Source organism: Sinocyclocheilus rhinocerous, unplaced genomic scaffold (genome assembly GCF_001515625.1).
Source record: "Sinocyclocheilus rhinocerous isolate Xijiao unplaced genomic scaffold, SAMN03320098_v1.1 scaffold768, whole genome shotgun sequence".
Taxonomy (NCBI): Eukaryota; Metazoa; Chordata; class Actinopteri; order Cypriniformes; family Cyprinidae; genus Sinocyclocheilus; species Sinocyclocheilus rhinocerous.
The window spans coordinates 209,526-226,495 of NW_015634483.1; the positions used below are offsets into that span (position 1 = coordinate 209,526).

Sequence of the window (16,970 nt, forward strand, 5' to 3'; positions counted from 1 at the left end):
GGAAAATATAATAATAACCAATATCATAGTCTAACATTTTCCCGTTCAATCAAAGGCTTCTAAATATCAAGTAAAAAATGCTTAAAAATATCAAGTCAAATCAAATCATGTCATTAAAAAGTTATTGTAAACTGTAAAGTTTTATTTATTATTATATTAAGTTGAATTTATTCAAGTTTGTAGTAGTTGTAAACATACTGTACAATGATTTGAGCCATGGAATGTGAGGGCGAATATTTTCCCCATACTGTACCTTGTTTGTGTGTGTGTGTGTGTGTGTTTTGGGAGGACGGGTGTGGGTCTGACTTTGAATGAGGCTCTCAGATACAGTTCATTTAATTTGGCTTCCTCTGAAACTTCCATCCACTGCAAATGTTTCAGGCCAAAACTCTGGAGAATCCGCAGATATGCTTCAAACGTATTTGCTCAAAGGAAAAAGCATGACCACAGGAATGCACAGGCAGATATTTGATCTGCGAGAGACCCCATAGTGCTCTGTAATGACTTTGGAAGAAGGCAGAGAAGTCCTGCTCGGCTTCAAAGCTCTGGCCACCCTTCAGCCCCCAGCAGCATGGCAAATGACCTGTTAAAATCCACAGAGGGAAAGCACAGAGATTACTGGAAACAAAAGCAACTGAGTTGCGGTAATGAGCTTTTGAGGTTTGTGACAATGGGAGCAGTCAGTGTAGGGGAAAACAAGAAAAGTAGACGTATAAAGAAGGGGTCAGCTATTCCTTTGGATAATTGGAGCTTTGGTTTACAATGCGGTGACAACTGTATGATCACCATTAGTGGTTAAGTATTATGTCTGTATTTAAATAATCGCACACATGTAAGCACGCTCAATGTATATTACTCATTGACAAGGGTGTTGTCTATATATATATATATATATATACATACATACATACAGTATGTCAATTCTAATTATAAGTTCTAACATTCTTCGTCTGGCTAAGTAGAAACACTGAACTGCCCGTTATCTCACAATAGCTGATTATCTCACAATCTCCCAAATATTGGCAGATTCTTCAGCCTGGCTGATATATTGGCCAATCTAGTCCCCATATTGTGTGCAAGAATAAGGGAGAGAGAGAGACAGATCACAGTTGTTATGTCTCATCAGCAGGCTTAAATGGAATCCGGATTTGGGGGGAAAGTCCATGGAATTCTGTGCAATGGATTTAAAACAAACAAAAAACAAACCATAATAAAAATTTTTTTTTAAATAACAGAAAAATATTATTGCACAGCAGAATGTACTTCTTGAAGTATAAATAATACTAATAGTAATAATAATCAAATTATTAAAACATATTTAAGATTATATTTAATCAAAAGTTTCATCCATGTTTAAATTTAAACAGTAAACTTGGCAAAAAATAAAAATAAATTGTTACATGTTAATTTGGTTTGGTTTGATTTTGATATAACTAAATTATTATCTTTATAATTTGATGATATCTTGATATTAATGATTTATATTATTATAATTTGGTATTAACTTTGATATTAAATTTGTGTGTGTGTATGTATGTATGTGTATATAAAGGAATAATTGACAACGGGCTGTTGATTTATTAGATATTAGTATAAAAAGATCTTAAACAGACCTAAGAGTATTATATTACACTCTAGCTAATACAATAATTAATTTTTATAGTTTCATCCTTTTAAATTTGACTTTTGATGATCAAATGATGGAGGGCAGTATTTTCTAGAATACTAAATAAGCATATTAGAGCATATTATTTGTGAAGGATCATGTGACACTGAAAAAATTCAACTTTGTCACCAGGAATAAACAGCATTCTAAAATTAAAATAGAAAAGTTTTTAAAATGGGAACTAATATTTCCAGTAAAAAAAAAAAAAAGCAGCCTCAGTGAGCATAAGAGACTTCTTTCAAAAATGTGCAAAAAAAATCTCACCGACCCCAAACCTTTGTACATTAATGTGTACAATAAGTTATTAATAAATACCCAAACTTATAATTTGTTATTTATAATAGTGTTAAAAATGGGAATGGAGTGCTCATATTGGAGAGCTCAATGCAGGATAACAAGCGTGAAGTAAAGGAGCTAATGTACTTCGGCAATCATGAGTAATACATTACTCACAGGACTAGAATTCAAATGATTGTGATGTGGGGTGGAAGCTAAAAGAGGAAGAATCGGCGAAAATACGAATCCCGTTTGAGTGAATTATTCTAAGGAACAAAGAAAAAGTGACATTTAAGAGAAGCAGCCTCGTTTCCTCAATAAACGTAAGCCTTTCCTCTGCCGAGCCCACGGATGCCTGCGCAAATGTGTTTGTCATGGCCACAGCAGCCAAGTAAACAACCTGCCTGTTGCCAAGGTGACAAAAAGGCTTCTTACATAAATGTTTATTTATGAACAAATGGACTAATTTGATGCGCCGTTTCTCTGACCCCGCTGCTGCATGCGCCAAATTTGATGCAAAAAGGCGGCGGCTTGAGAAAAGAACCCAAAAAGAAAAGAAAAGAAGCTCTTCTCCAGCTGATTAGTTAATGCTTTCTTTTCTTTTCCCACAGCAGATCAGGCTGCTAGTTTGTTGGAAGATCAAGTGTAGCGCTGTGGCCGCAGCCTTGGGCCCGTCGTAACCTTGACGATGATTTAATCATCCGCGCACATGGAATGCAGTGGCGGCTGACCTGACTGAACCTGTGCTCGAGAGCACCTGTCCTGGTGTCAAAAGCTCCGCCTGCCTCTCGCTGCGCCGAGTTTGAACTCTCGCTTGTGCTTGTCGTTTTCCAGCTTGATGCTGGTGATGCTTTGATGGCATTCGTCAGGTGCACAAGGGGCTTTTAGAAACTAGAAATGTGCAACATTTGATTTTCCTCTGACCCCGAAAGAAAGAAGGTAGTTTAGGATAAGTCACAAAAGAAACTTAATACGGTTATTGCATGCTGTCTGTCAGACGGTTTTCTGTGTGCACACTTTTAAATAAATGCACGTAAATGGACAAATACATACAAATTATGTCAAAATGACTGTCTTATTGCAAGTATTCACATATTCACAGTCAGTTATGTTTGATTTGCATCGATGCAGTATACTGGATCCATGCATTAGGTCTTAAAGTGTCTTTAATGTTAATCAAACCACAAAAGTAAAAGTGAAAATCACTCATTGCTCTTGGCTGAATCACTTTGGTAGCTTTAATAGGAATTGTGGTATTTTTAATTAATGTGGTGAGGACTATGCAGTGGTTTATTTTATATTTGATTACTTTATTCAATTTCTATATTATTTCCTATATGTTAGTTAGGTGGACCTAATTCCAAAACCTAAAGCACTCTATTTCATTTCATTTCATGTCTTTGTTCTATTGCTTTTAATTAGGTTTTTTTTCTTTTTGGTTGTTCTTACTTTATTACCAGCTGTCTTCAGTAAGTTTGAGAAATTTTTATATTAGTTAGGCTAATATTATTTATTGCTGTGATATCAAAATTGGTGTCAAGAATTATAAAATTGTAATGGTATATGAAAAATTTGGTATTGTAATGACCTTAAGCAAAAATGACTATATTGTAAATAGATTTCACAGGAATATGGCTGGGCGATATGGCAAAAAATGAAATCTCCTCTTCTTCTTTTTTCTTCTTCTTCTTGTATAATATTTGATGATTTTGATTTTGACAATTTTTTATGTAAATCTAGTCAACTTCAAAATGTAACTACCAAATGATTACAAAAAGCAACATTCTCTATTAAAAAAACTCTATTCTCTATTCCCAGATTCTCTATTAAATCTGGTTAAAGAAAGCTCTATTCTAAGTGCACTGCCATTGGTCAACATGGTGTAAATGTAAAGCATATTCACTGGTTAGATATCTTTGCAGATAAGATGTATGAAATATGAAGGCAAATAATGACATTCAGTTTTAGAGGTGAACTCAAACAGTCAGTTTGAAGAACATTTAAGTAATCTGAAGGATCTTTTTCCTCCCCTTTTGTGCAGTGGAGAGGGTTTTGTGGATGTTAAAGTTTCTTCAAAGAACCACAGATGCCAATAAAGAACCTTTATTTTTAAGAGTGTAGAATTTACAACCATAGAAATATGGCTTTCAAAAAGAAGTGGTGAAGTGGCACATGCCTCATAGGCGTAAGCTGTGCCATGTTGAATAGAAAGTTGGACTATTAGGGAATATCTAACACAACATGTGTGAGCAAATACTGACAGAATTTTTATTTTTGGATGAACGACTTTTTAAGGCTGACCCAGTTGCACCTCCAGTTGCGCTGTTATTTTGAGCCGTGATGACGATGTATTAGTGATTTTATTCATTTGCCCTTCAGGTTCTGTTTGAGTTTTCCGGTTGTTGACATCCTGTCATTCTGCGAATTGTTTTACCATTACAATGTGTATTATCTAACATTCTTGCTTAGAGGCCAATATAATGATGAAAATGATTTGGAACTGATGATCAAGAATGCCTGTAACAGTGGCAGACAGCGTTTTGACCTTGTCTCAGGATAATTAAGTCCTGAGTGCCATTCAATGGAACAAATATCCAGAATGAAGGAGGATGATATATAATTTAAAGCAATGTAAGTCACTGGAATGGTTCCAGGGATCACTTGTCAAGCCGCCAATTGGTGGAACTATGCTGGCTGTAGTCTATGTGTGTCAGCCGCAGACATGGCTGTTGTCATGTTTCCCTATTTGTGCTATAGTGCAGTGAGCAGACGTCAGTGCTCTCTATGGGCTGTGGGTGCATATGGCTGTCAGTAACCGCTCTAACTACTCTTCTGCTGTCCATAGCACCCAACCTGAAGGGCCGGCCCCGGAAGAAGAAGCTCTCCATCTCCCAGCGGCGAGACTCGCAGGGGCAGGGCGGTACTGCCAGAGAGACCAACGGTATGGAGGGCAAGTCTCTAGTCAAGGTGGGCTGTAGAAATACACAGATGTTGAAGTTGTGGTCTGTACAAATGACAAGATAATTATTTTCATATTATTAATGAAATCTGGTGTCCCAGAGCCAGGCTTTCGACTATCAGCATAAGGTCTGGTCCACTTTGCAGAAGAAGTAAAACATGAGAAGACTGTCTGACCATCATGCACTGCAGTTTCCAGGAATGTTTGTGTAGAAAACACCATAGAAACTGCCCATTTCAGCAAGTCATACAATGGCTGATGTTATAAATATTTACTATTGTGAAATAAATATATATAAAAAAGAACTATGAAAGCACACTAAAATGCAAGTTTTACATGAATTTTACCGTAAAAAAAATATTTGAATTTATAATAAGTGTATTAATTATACATTTATTATGTAATGCTTACACTACATATTAAATAAAAAAGTAATTAATAAAATAATTAACTTAATATACTGCTGATAAAATAATAAACCTGATATATAAAAGGTATAATTTAAAACAAAAATAAATTAATATAATATTTTTCGATTAATCGTTTATTAAAATGACGTCGATTTGATATCGATTCTCAAAAGCCGCGAATCATCTTTTCCGGTATTTATTTCAGCACACATTTAAAACAAGATCTGATTAACGTGAATCTTATCATTAGTCTTCTCCACTAGATGTCACCCTTATTTACCTTGCGCGATGTTACAACAGAAATCCTGTCATTCATTCAGCGCTTATCATGGCCATACGCGTGATTCGCAATGCTCAGGTGAAATGCTATAGTAATACTATAAATCTGCGGAAGCATTTGATATCACGCATAAGGCTCCATGATTTCTGTAATGAATGAATAGCGGATGGCGCGGCGCACTGTTTTGTTTACTACTACTAAAGCGCGGATGACGCTCGCGGTGTTTTCAGCTTCTGCCATCTCACTATATGATGATATGAACACGAATGGCATCTCCAGCGGCTCTGAGAGTCATTTCATTAGCTGTTTAAAGTAATATTATTGTTTAAAAAAAAAAAGAATAGGTTTAAAATACAGGCATGTGGTTCTTAATTTCTTTTTATTAATTCACCATTTGTAAACTGATGTTTACTGTTCATTTTTTAGAAATATCAATAGCATTTGTATTAAAACTATATTCACTGAATGTAATCAAAAAAACGAGAATCGAATCGAATCGAGCGCTTGCGAATCGAAATCGAATCGAATCGGGACATCTGAATCGATACCCAACCCTAATAATAGTACAGGTTAAAATTTCTTTTGAAAACTGCTATAAAAGAACAATATACTGCTTGAAAAAAGTTTTCATGTATTATACAGTACTTAAATATTTTAATTTATAATAAGTTGATATATATAATACTAAATAAAAATAGTAAAATTGATTTATAAAATAAGCTAATATACTGCAATAGAAACGGGATCATTTAGGACAAAAATGACATCATAAAATAATAAAGCTAAAAAATAATCGTTTATCTTCTAGTTCTATATAGTCTTTTGAAAACTGCTATAAAAGAACAACATACTGTTTGAAAACCTTAATTTTACACAAGTTTTCATGAATTCACGAATCAATAAAATATTTTAATTTATAATAAATGTATAAAGTAAAATTAATTAATAAAATAAACTAACACACTGCTATAGAAGCTGGATAATTTAGAACAAAAATAAAACAATAATAAATTTAGAAAAGAATAGTTAAAAATAGAGTAAATTTAAAGAATAGGTAAAAAGAATAGTTTATTTTGTTTGAAAATGGCTATAAAATAACAGTACACTGGTTACATTTTAAATGAATTAATGAATTAAATAAGCCTACATATTATCAGCTTCCAATATCATCCAATGCGGACAATTTCAAAACATTATTATTGTCCATTACTTACATGGGGCCCTATTTTAACGATCTAAGCGCATGGTCTAAAGAGCACGGCGCAGGTGCACTTAGTGCATGTCCAAATCCACTTTTGCTAGTTTAACGACGGGAAAAACGGTCAGCGCTCCCGGCGCATGGTCTAAAAGGGTAGTCCCTAATTCTCTTAATGAGTAATGGGTGTGTTTTGGGCATAACGTGCAATAAACCAATCAGAGTCTCATCTCCCATTCCCTTTAAAAGCCAGTTGCGCTCGCGCCATGGCGGGTTCGCTATTTACATAGCGGAATTTAATTTTTCATTTTTTTTTAATGTTTGTATGCTGCTGCGCGTCCCTGTGTGTGTAATAAGCAAAGTGTACGCGCGTTGTGCACCCGTCTATAGGCGCATATTACTAACGCGCTCTTTAAATAACAAAGAAAAAATATTGCGCCAGACTTTAGACCAGGTTTTTGTTGGTCAATCGCGTGGTCTATTTCAGGTGCCTCAAAATAGCAACGCGCCAGCAATGCGCCTGAACACATCTCGTTTTCAGAACAGCACACCCATAGGCGCACAAATGAGCGCAAATGCATTTGCTATTTAAACAACGTGGCGCAGGACGTGAAAATGACAACTGCGTCGGGCTGAAACTAGCAAAATACACTGTTGCGCCTGGCACCGCATTGCGCCAGGTGTATGATAGGGCCCTTGGTCACAAATATACAGGTCATCCTTCATTTCTGCATGTTTTTCAGTGCATAATTATTTTATTAGTTGTTAGTTATGAGCAGCTTAGCCTCAGTTTCAGTCCATCAATCTGAAGCACTTTCCCCCTCCTCCTGTTGTTTGGCATTTAGTGTTACTGTTTCTTCAGTTTCCCATGTTTGACTAATGGGCTTCAATTGTTTTTCTTCGTGTTATTTTATTAACCTTTGCCCCTACATGTCATTTCCTGTCCATTCTCCTGCCAGCATGAGGGCAGTGTTTTATGATCTTCCTTGTCTGGATGAATATTTGTTTGGCAAAACAGCAGCTAATTCACTCCAGCTTTGTTGAGAACCTTGAAAACATGCTGTGATCTAAACCGGCCCTGACTGTGATGTGATCTAATGTGGTTCAAGGTCTTTCGGAATGCCATCAGCTGCTTTACTCGGGATGGGGATCTTTACCTCACAATTCGAATGAGAGTCATGATCCTCCATGGAACACCACTGGGGTGTAAATCTTTGGTGTGCAACAAAAAGAACTGTATTTCAATCAGAATAATTTGGCCTGAATAAAAAAATGAATTCTCATTAAAAACAAAGGGTTTTTGTTTTTGCAGTTGCTCTCATATGATATAGAACACGCACACATATACTTCAAAAAGCATGTTATACTGCTTCCAGGGATTGTTTAGTTCATGTCAATGTAACCTAATGCTTCAGCATTTCTTTCTTTGACTTTTTTTTTGTATTTGTTCACATATTCCACTGGCCTTGATAACTCCTTTTGGAAAATAAATGCTCTTGATTATTGGGAACAGATGGCTAAACAGACGTGTGTGGGCCAGCGATGACTGCAGCATGTGACAGCATGGTGGGGCCTGAAACTGTAAAACTGACTCCAGAACAGTTCTCAGACACTCACTCCTGGGTCAGAACAAGCTATTTTAAGTGTTTTAAGTGAGAGCTTGCAGTGGCATTGAGGAAATGCACAGCATCTATTTTTACGCCACATATTTTTTTTTTCCGGAACTGAAAACAATCAGTATGTAAACCAGCAGTTCTTAGCTGGTGGTTTGCAGGTTTTGATTTTTGTTTTTTTGGACAAAAAAAAATAAATAATTTTGATATGTATTTTTGACCTTTTTTCAGGGCCGTTCAAAAACTTTAGGGTTAGTAAATAAATAAATAAATATAAATTTTAAAAAAATGTTAAGGAAATTGGTGCTTCTTTTTAGTACAAGGGTGTATTAAATTGAGCAATACATTTTTATTCATCAAATAATCCTGAAAAAAAATTATGATTTCCACAAAAACATTAAGCAGCCCAACTGTTTTCAACATTGATTATCATAAGAAATATTTCTTAAGCAGAAGACTGCTGAAAATTAAGGTTTGCCATTTCAGGAATAAATTACATAAAATATATTCAGATAGAAATCATTATTTTTTGAAATTGTAATAATATTTCATAATTTTACTGTATTTTTTATCAAATAAATGCAGCTTTGATGAGAATAAGAGACTTTTAAAATATTAAAAACATCTTACGGACACCAAACGGTAGCGTACATCTAAATAGCTTCTTTAAAACAAGACAAATTAAAATTGAATAACCTTAAAATCTTGAATTTAGTGTTAAGTATTTTTCTGACCCCAGTGGCAAATTCGTAAGCATGAATCTAGTGAAAATGAGTTGTGTTAGTGCAAAAACAATACAGTGATGATTATCCTGCTTCAGGGATGTTTTGACAATGTTACTGGAGAAGAAGACAATAATAGTTATTAAGAAAATTATTTTTCTTCCAGTGGTAAAGCTAAAAAAAAGATGAATTCAAAACCACTGATTTAATCACAAATGAAACACCACTTGTTGAGAACCACTGATGTAAAAAATGCAATCTTTTGATATTTTTCTGATGCCGTAATTCTGATGTTATTCACCTATGCTATGACAGACCAAGCGTGCTTTTCAATATGATTAAATATGTTTCTTTGCTGTGTGGTGTTTAGATTAAGGGCGACTCAAAATCAGGAGTGTCCAAGCCCCGGAACACCAGCAGCGGAAGCAGTTGTAAAAAAGTTTCGCCCGAGGATAACCCGAAGGTGGAGATGGGTGAGGAGTGCCGCACAGACGAGCAGGCCTTCCTGGTGGCACTGTATAAGTACATGAAAGACAGGAAAACTCCCATTGAGAGGATACCGTACCTGGGCTTCAAACAGAGTAAGTGCAGCTTCTTCACTTCCTCCTCCATAACAGAGCTCTGGAAATCTCAAGCACTACTTGAGACTACTTGAGAACAAATATGTGTCACTTCCATGAAATGAATGGCAAGCATGTTTCTGAAGTATCTGTTTCACAAAAAAATGCAAATTCTGCTATCAATTAAACATGATCTTCTTTCTTCTGTGAAACACAAAGGTATATCTTAGTTAGAATGTCCGGGGGGAAAAAAATGTATACGAGATACATGGTGATTTATTCAGTCAAGCTGTATATTGAAGCTCTCTGATCACATTTGCAGTCATGTGGCATTGCAAGAACTAATGACCTTTGCCGTTAATGATACTCACATCAAATTTTGTGTCACATAATGTACCACAGAAGAAAAAATAAATATGGGTTTGAAAAGACACAAGAGATTTTTATTTTTGACATTGTGTCCATTTAGTTCACACTAAACATCCTGCAGTGTTCACAGTGACCCAAAACAGCAAAAATTTGTAATTTATGATTTAAAGTTGCAAAGTAGGTCAACATAATTTAAAGAGAGTACAAATACAATTATTTCCAGGCAACTCTCCAGGTCCCTTTAAAGGGCTCATATGATGCTTTTTTAAAGATCATTATTTTGTGTATTTGGTGTAACAGAATATGATGACATGCTTTAATGTTCAAAAAACACATTATTTTTCAAATACTGTACATTATTGTAAGTCCTCTATGCCCCGCCTCTCTCAAACGCTTCGTTTTCTACAAAGTCCCTCCTTCCGACAAGCGCAGTCTGCTCTGATTGGCCAGCTGACCCAGTGCATTGTGATTGGCCGAACACCGCAAGCACTCGTCGGAAATGTAACGCCCCTTACCATAATCGCGAGCTTCATCTTTCAAAATAAATGTAAAGACAGAGCCCGAAAGGGGAACAGAGTCTCGTGACAGACACAGTGATGAATATGTGTTTGCAGCACACAAGCCACGGTTAAGACAGCTGACTCCACTGTGATGTGTCTCGCTCTCTCTCTCTCTCTTTCTCTCGATCTCTCTCTCTCTCTCTCTCGCTCTCTCTCTTTCTCTCTCTCGCGCTCGCTCGCACACACACGCGTGCGCGCACACACACACAATGCGCAAAACTCTGCATTTGAACAGTCAATAGCAAATACTTAAAATAATAACAAAACAGTAGCTGATGCAGAAGCGCCAGATTGTCATAGCAAAGTCAGAATTACCTCCTCTCCTAGGTTCACGAAGTTCAAAGTATGCATGCAATCTATTACTGTCTAAATGCAGAAAGCAGAGATTTTATTATTCATAATCTTTGCCCTTGACTTTCAACCCTGTTGTCAGTGGAAAAAACATCGAATTACTGAATAGAAATATGTACAAGCCACATCTCATATGTCTATATATTCGTGATTTTGCACATTGCTAAATAAAAATTGTTTGTATCATGCCAAACTAGGCTACAAAGTTATGCGGATTTCCTCATTTTGCCACATGTACTATATTTATCTAATCCAGAATGCACACAAAAATGTGTGGTGAACAAAATTGACTCAAGAAATATAATTTAGAATCAATGTATACTGCAAATACAATTATCTTTTTGTATTGTATATATTAACTCTGCTAATTAGAGTATTACGTCGTTAGCTTAGCAACATGCTAACACCAAACTTTATTGGAATTAACTTTAAGCACCATTAGTATAAGCACCAATGGTTTTGTTTGAGTTGGCATGCTGCCTTATAAAGTTAAGGAATAGATCTGTTTACTGACTGTGAAGCCTATTATTTGCATTTTATATAGAAGGATCATTTTCGGTTATCGTGATCAAATAGGAACATATTTGACCTACGTCAAGATGCACACATGAGTGTAGGAGTCTCTGCGTGAGCCCAGAGAGCAGATGCGATGTACTTTGCCATGTTCTTATTCATACTAGAGGCGCTCGTCACTATAAACCTTTTTTAACCTTGTATGGTGTGACACACACTTCTTGTAGAAGATGATTCATTCTTCTATGAAAGCAGTAAGAAAGGGAATCAGGCATCGATCTTCTGGCTTAAGATTGTTATGCAACAAAATTATGTTTTCAACTTCTCTATCCAACAAGTGATGTTTAATGAAGTGTTTATAAATTGCACTGTGCCATGTCAAGCTAAATTAAAGGGACAGTTCACTCAAAAATGAACACTTTGTTAGTTTATTCATATAAAAACATTGATCAATGTATATTAAATATGGTAAACAGAAGCTCAGCTGAACAAACCTCAGTGGTTCTCATGCATAAAGCTAGCATGTTTGAGCTGCTGTTTACCATGTCTGATGTGCATTGATCAGTGTTTTTATGCGAATAAAAGGCTAAATTAAATCTGTTCATCATTTGAAGAGACACAATCATGTAATAAGACTTGATTAAACCACTGCATTTCTTTTATGATCTCTTTATGAACTTTTTAAAGCTTCCAAATTTTGGGTAAATGGACTTTTAAATTAGGGGCTGAAATCTCTCAGATTTCATTTAAAAAATATCTTGATTTGTGTTTGAAAGATTAATAAAATCCTATGGGTTTGAAATTGCACAATGACAGATTTTTTGTTTTGTTTTTGGGTCAACTAATCCTTTAGTGGATTTTAATAGATGTTTAATAGATAATTATGCCTTCAGAAATGTAACAGAGTTGACATTAACATGGTTGACAGTTTCACAGATTAATTACAATGTGATGCTTAGAAAATCAAAAACGGATATTTTTTTACAAATGTTTACTTTTACATTTTTAATTGTTTACAATAAAATTGTTTACAATTTTTAATTGTTTACAAACAAAACAAGATATAAGATAAAATTAAAAGCCTGAGAACTCTTCTTGAATAATTATTTAAAATATATATCATCTTACATTCATGTAAAATGATAAAAAAAAAAAAAATGGTAACAAGGTTGGTTCAAGTTTGAACATGGGGACCAGTTTTTTAATATTATGCCAACTAAAATCTAAAAATATATAGAGAGACAAAAATGCATGAAGAAAGGAAATACCAGTGGGAACAGACCAAAAAAAAATGTCCAAGAATGTAAAATAAAAAGACTCCACAGTACTTATAGGCACCTTTTCGAGGTAGATAAGTTAGAAAGTTGTCCCTTTAAGGCTACTGCCCCAGTGACAAGCTGTTGTACCCCTAAAGGTACAATCTTTGCACATTTTTTCAGTAGTATTTGTGCCATTACTGATGTATCAAAGTGTCAGAGAGAGAGAGCAGCGCTCGGCTGTAAGTTTAATGTCATTCAGCCGACTTAAAAACAACTCGCCCTGTAACCCGACAGTCCATCAGAAGTAGCTATTGGGAGGAGGCAAAAATCAATACTGCAAGATATAAGGACAGACAAACACCGCTCTGACAAATGCAGCGGCTTTGTGTGTGTGGCGATTGAATCTTGATTGATTAGTCCCCCAGCAGCAAAGACCCTCATTAATTTCTGCTGTGCCTTATTCATAAATGTGGCACAGCTCTGCTTCATTAAACTGACACAAATTTATTTAGTTTCATCTTTTTTTTTTCTTTCTCGCTCACTCTCTCCCCTGCTTAGCATTAGTATTCATATAGCGAAAATTAAACGGTGGGGAATGGATTGTTGACAAGCGTTTCAAGTCATGTTTTAATTTGATGTTCAATTGATTGGAAGAATGTGTTAGTATGGCTGTGTTCGGAATGGAATACTAGCGTACTATATGCTACACAGTATACACTACTATACACTTAAAAATAAAGGAGGGTTCCCAAAAGGAAGGAAGAACCGTTTTGTGTTCCCCAAAGAACTTTTCAGTAAATAGTTCTTAAAATAACACTCTTAAAGTCTTGAAGAACTTTAAAAATCCATGGAACCTTTTCATTGCACATAGATTATTCTAATGTTCTTCACACTAAGACAATAATGGTTCTTTTCAGAACAGAAAGGTTCTTCAGGGAACCCAAAATGGTTCTTCTACGGCAGGGTTCCTCAAATCTTGCCCTGGAGGGCCAATGTGCTGCAGAGTTTAGCTCCAACCCTGATCAAACTCACCTACTTGTGATTTTCTAATGATCCTGAAGACATTGATTAGCTTGCTCAGGTGTGTTTGATTAGGGTTAGAGCTAAACTCTGCAGGAAAGTGGATCTCGTGGGCCAGATTTGAGGATCCCTGTTTTACGGCATCACTGTATAAATCTCTATTAACCATTTTTAGTGTTTAGAACATTTTCCTAATCTAAAAAACCTTTTCTACAATGGAATGTGTCCATGGATGTTTAAGGTTCTTCATGGAACCAAAGATTGAAACAAATAACCTTTTTCTGCAAGAGTGTGTATATACAGTACTGCCTACTATTCTTTAAAAAGTAGTTTGTAAAAACTATGCATTACTATATATACTGTAGCAAATCTCAACTGCTTGATTGTTTATATCATCTCAAGATGTAATATAATTGCCCAGCTCTAATCTGCTAAAGGCCTGAAGATATTAAGATATTATAAAGATTAGCATCATCATTTTCTGTAAAGCTGCTTTGAGATGATGTGTATTGTGAAATCACTATCCAAATAAAACTGACTTCAATTGACAATTTTAAACAGTAATATGTTACATTAAAGCCACATGACCTCATTATTTTTGGCGTCCAATTATCATTTCCAAATTGAAACGATTTTGCCCTTTTTTAATTTAATTTAGTGTAAAACTGTCTTACCTTCTAGCAGTCGGATCAAATAATGAGTGAAATGGGATGTTAAAAACATGGCTGTAATTACTTCCAGTCGTATGACCACACTTAAAATGGAAGGTCAAGTTGAAAGTTGAGTACATTGCATTGTGGGATACAGTAGTGCATACTGCACATTTTTGCATATAGCAGGTCATCCGGCTGTTTCATGCCCGGGAAAATTCTCTTAACATGCACAGTGTACACTACAGTAGTATGCTATCCCGAATACAGCCGATGTAAACGCTTCCCTCCGCTCTCCTGTGGAACTAATCGTCATCCTTGTTATCCTTCTTACAGTAAACCTTTGGACTATGTTTCAAGCGGCTCAGAAACTGGGAGGATACGAGGTGGTGAGTGTTTACACGATTTGTTTGAAATCCAGTGCCGTTGGCAGCACGATTTTTCCTTTGGCTCTGAAAGATTCCTGAAAAACAAGAGTTTCGGTTTTTTTTTCCGGCCTGCCGTGTAATGTGTGTTTACTAGACTCTGGCCTGGATGCGGAACTCTCTCAGATCCAAATTTGGCCAGATCGCTCGCAGTTGTTATAAAATCTACAAGTGGAAAACACGTGTAACCCTTTTGCGGTGGAGGAAATTGGTTGGGGCCTGTTCACTACCCATGTTTAGGCTCTTAAGGGACCATTATTGTGCAACGAGCGAAGTGCGCAATAAAGGGAATTCACTTGGCAGCTTATCTGACATCTGCTCTGCGAAAGTATGGTGAAAACATTAAAGTCCCTTCTACGCGACCAGCTATTCGATATTTTCGGCATTCATTCATCAGCGTTGAAGCTGTTTAGATTAAGAGCAAACAGGAAGCCACTTCTTGCGTATTGATACCGCTGCCTGCCTTTCTCTGTCATTTCTATGTCCCCTGGCTGCTCACGTTGTCTTTGCCACAGAAAGCTTGGCTTTAAATGCAGCTGACATCTGTAATGAAAATCATCGTGCAGGAGGAGCCATGACGTCATTGGAAACATTTACATTGCTCAAAAAGATCAGATTAAACTCCTCTCCTGCGGTTGAACTGTACTTGACTGTGTTTTGAAACCGCTACTGTACTCCGGACCCAAAAACCTGCCGTACACAATGGCCATGTTAAAACAAACAGCAGTCAAGGGCTATTATGACTGAGGGAGTTTAGAGAAGGCAGCGGAGGCCACGGGCGATTCTGTTCTCATGCTGTCAAAACTGCAAATGCTTCATTAAACGCCGGAGGAGACGGCAGATGCCCTACTCAATGAGTCAAATTACCGATGGAAAGTAGAGCACATGGTCGACGGTATTTTAATTGAAGTGTTTCTACATTTGAATCGTGATTTGGTCTCCGTGGACATCAAGTCATACTGTACTCCGCAACACTGTGAGAATATTGTACTTATTTGTGTTGTAACTAGTCTGTGGTGAATACATTGGCCTGGGCGACTAAATCGCACATGCATTAATTTCCCAGCACTTGATGCATGTGGTTTTCCACAGAATGCATTTTATTGAGAGAGGCAGCCGTTAGCTGCGGGAAACGGCCATTAAAAATATTTTAACCCTCGTACGGTGAATGCACTAAAGGTCTCTCATAAATATTAATCGCTGTGTATGTGAATTATGTTAATCGAGTATGTGTTTTCTTTTTTTCTATTCGGTTAAGAGTCTGCATACATCAATACTCAATCTTATGACCTTGCGTGGGACATCATGCGCTCGGTGTCGTTTAATAAGTATAAAGCTTACGGGATCTGTTTAATATGCATCAAGTGACCCTCTTATTTTCATCATTCCACAATAAAGAAAGCCCAACATAAATGTTGAATGCATGAATAGTGGAATGCTAATATCAGTGTTCATTTCATTTCTGCTTCATGCACACATCCATTACATGAACGTCCTTGTCACTCATAATAAACTCGCACTTCTCATTTCAGATCACAGCACGCAGACAGTGGAAAAGTGTATATGATGAACTGGGCGGCAACCCGGGAAGCACCAGCGCCGCCACGTGCACACGAAGACACTACGAGAGGTTGGTCTTCTCGTTTCCTCATTAGCCAGTGATGATTTTGGAGAGAATCTGCAGATTTCTGTGGAACTGATTTAAATATGTTAAACGATGCTGAGTATTAAACTTCTGTTGGTGGCTTTTTAACCACATTTCTACTTCAATTTGTTGTTGAAATATAACCATTTAAACAATGGCTATTATAACTTGCTTTCATAATGGATTTTTGCATGCACACATTAAAGGGTTAGTTCACCCAAAAATGAAAATTCTGTCACTAATTACTCACCCTCGTGTTGTTCACTCACGCGAGCGTGTGGCGGCGCCTGTGCTGACCCAGATCCGGTGTGATGACATGAACGCGTGTCCAAAGTGACGCAGTAGAGACGAAAATTTCTGGACCTTGAACGTGGTAGTTACCTTACTGTCTATGGGAGGGTCAGAGAGCCCTCATATTTCATCAAAAACATCTTAAATTGTGTTCCGAAGATGAACGAAGGTCTTACGGGTTTCGAACAACACAAGGGTGAGTAATT

At 36.5% G+C, this 16,970-nt stretch overlaps 1 protein-coding gene across 1 annotated transcript in view; it reads left to right on the top strand.

Annotated features, from left to right (window-relative positions):
* arid5b (AT-rich interaction domain 5B) overlaps positions 1 to 16,970 on the top strand; it is a 126,717-nt gene that overhangs the window by 75,883 nt on the left and 33,864 nt on the right. Inside the window, exons 5-8 of the mRNA XM_016559567.1 lie at positions 4,788 to 4,909; positions 9,492 to 9,702; positions 14,740 to 14,792; positions 16,361 to 16,458. Of these exons, the coding sequence (XP_016415053.1) occupies positions 4,788 to 4,909; positions 9,492 to 9,702; positions 14,740 to 14,792; positions 16,361 to 16,458 (484 nt within the window). The remainder of the gene's footprint in view (positions 1 to 4,787; positions 4,910 to 9,491; positions 9,703 to 14,739; positions 14,793 to 16,360; positions 16,459 to 16,970) is intronic.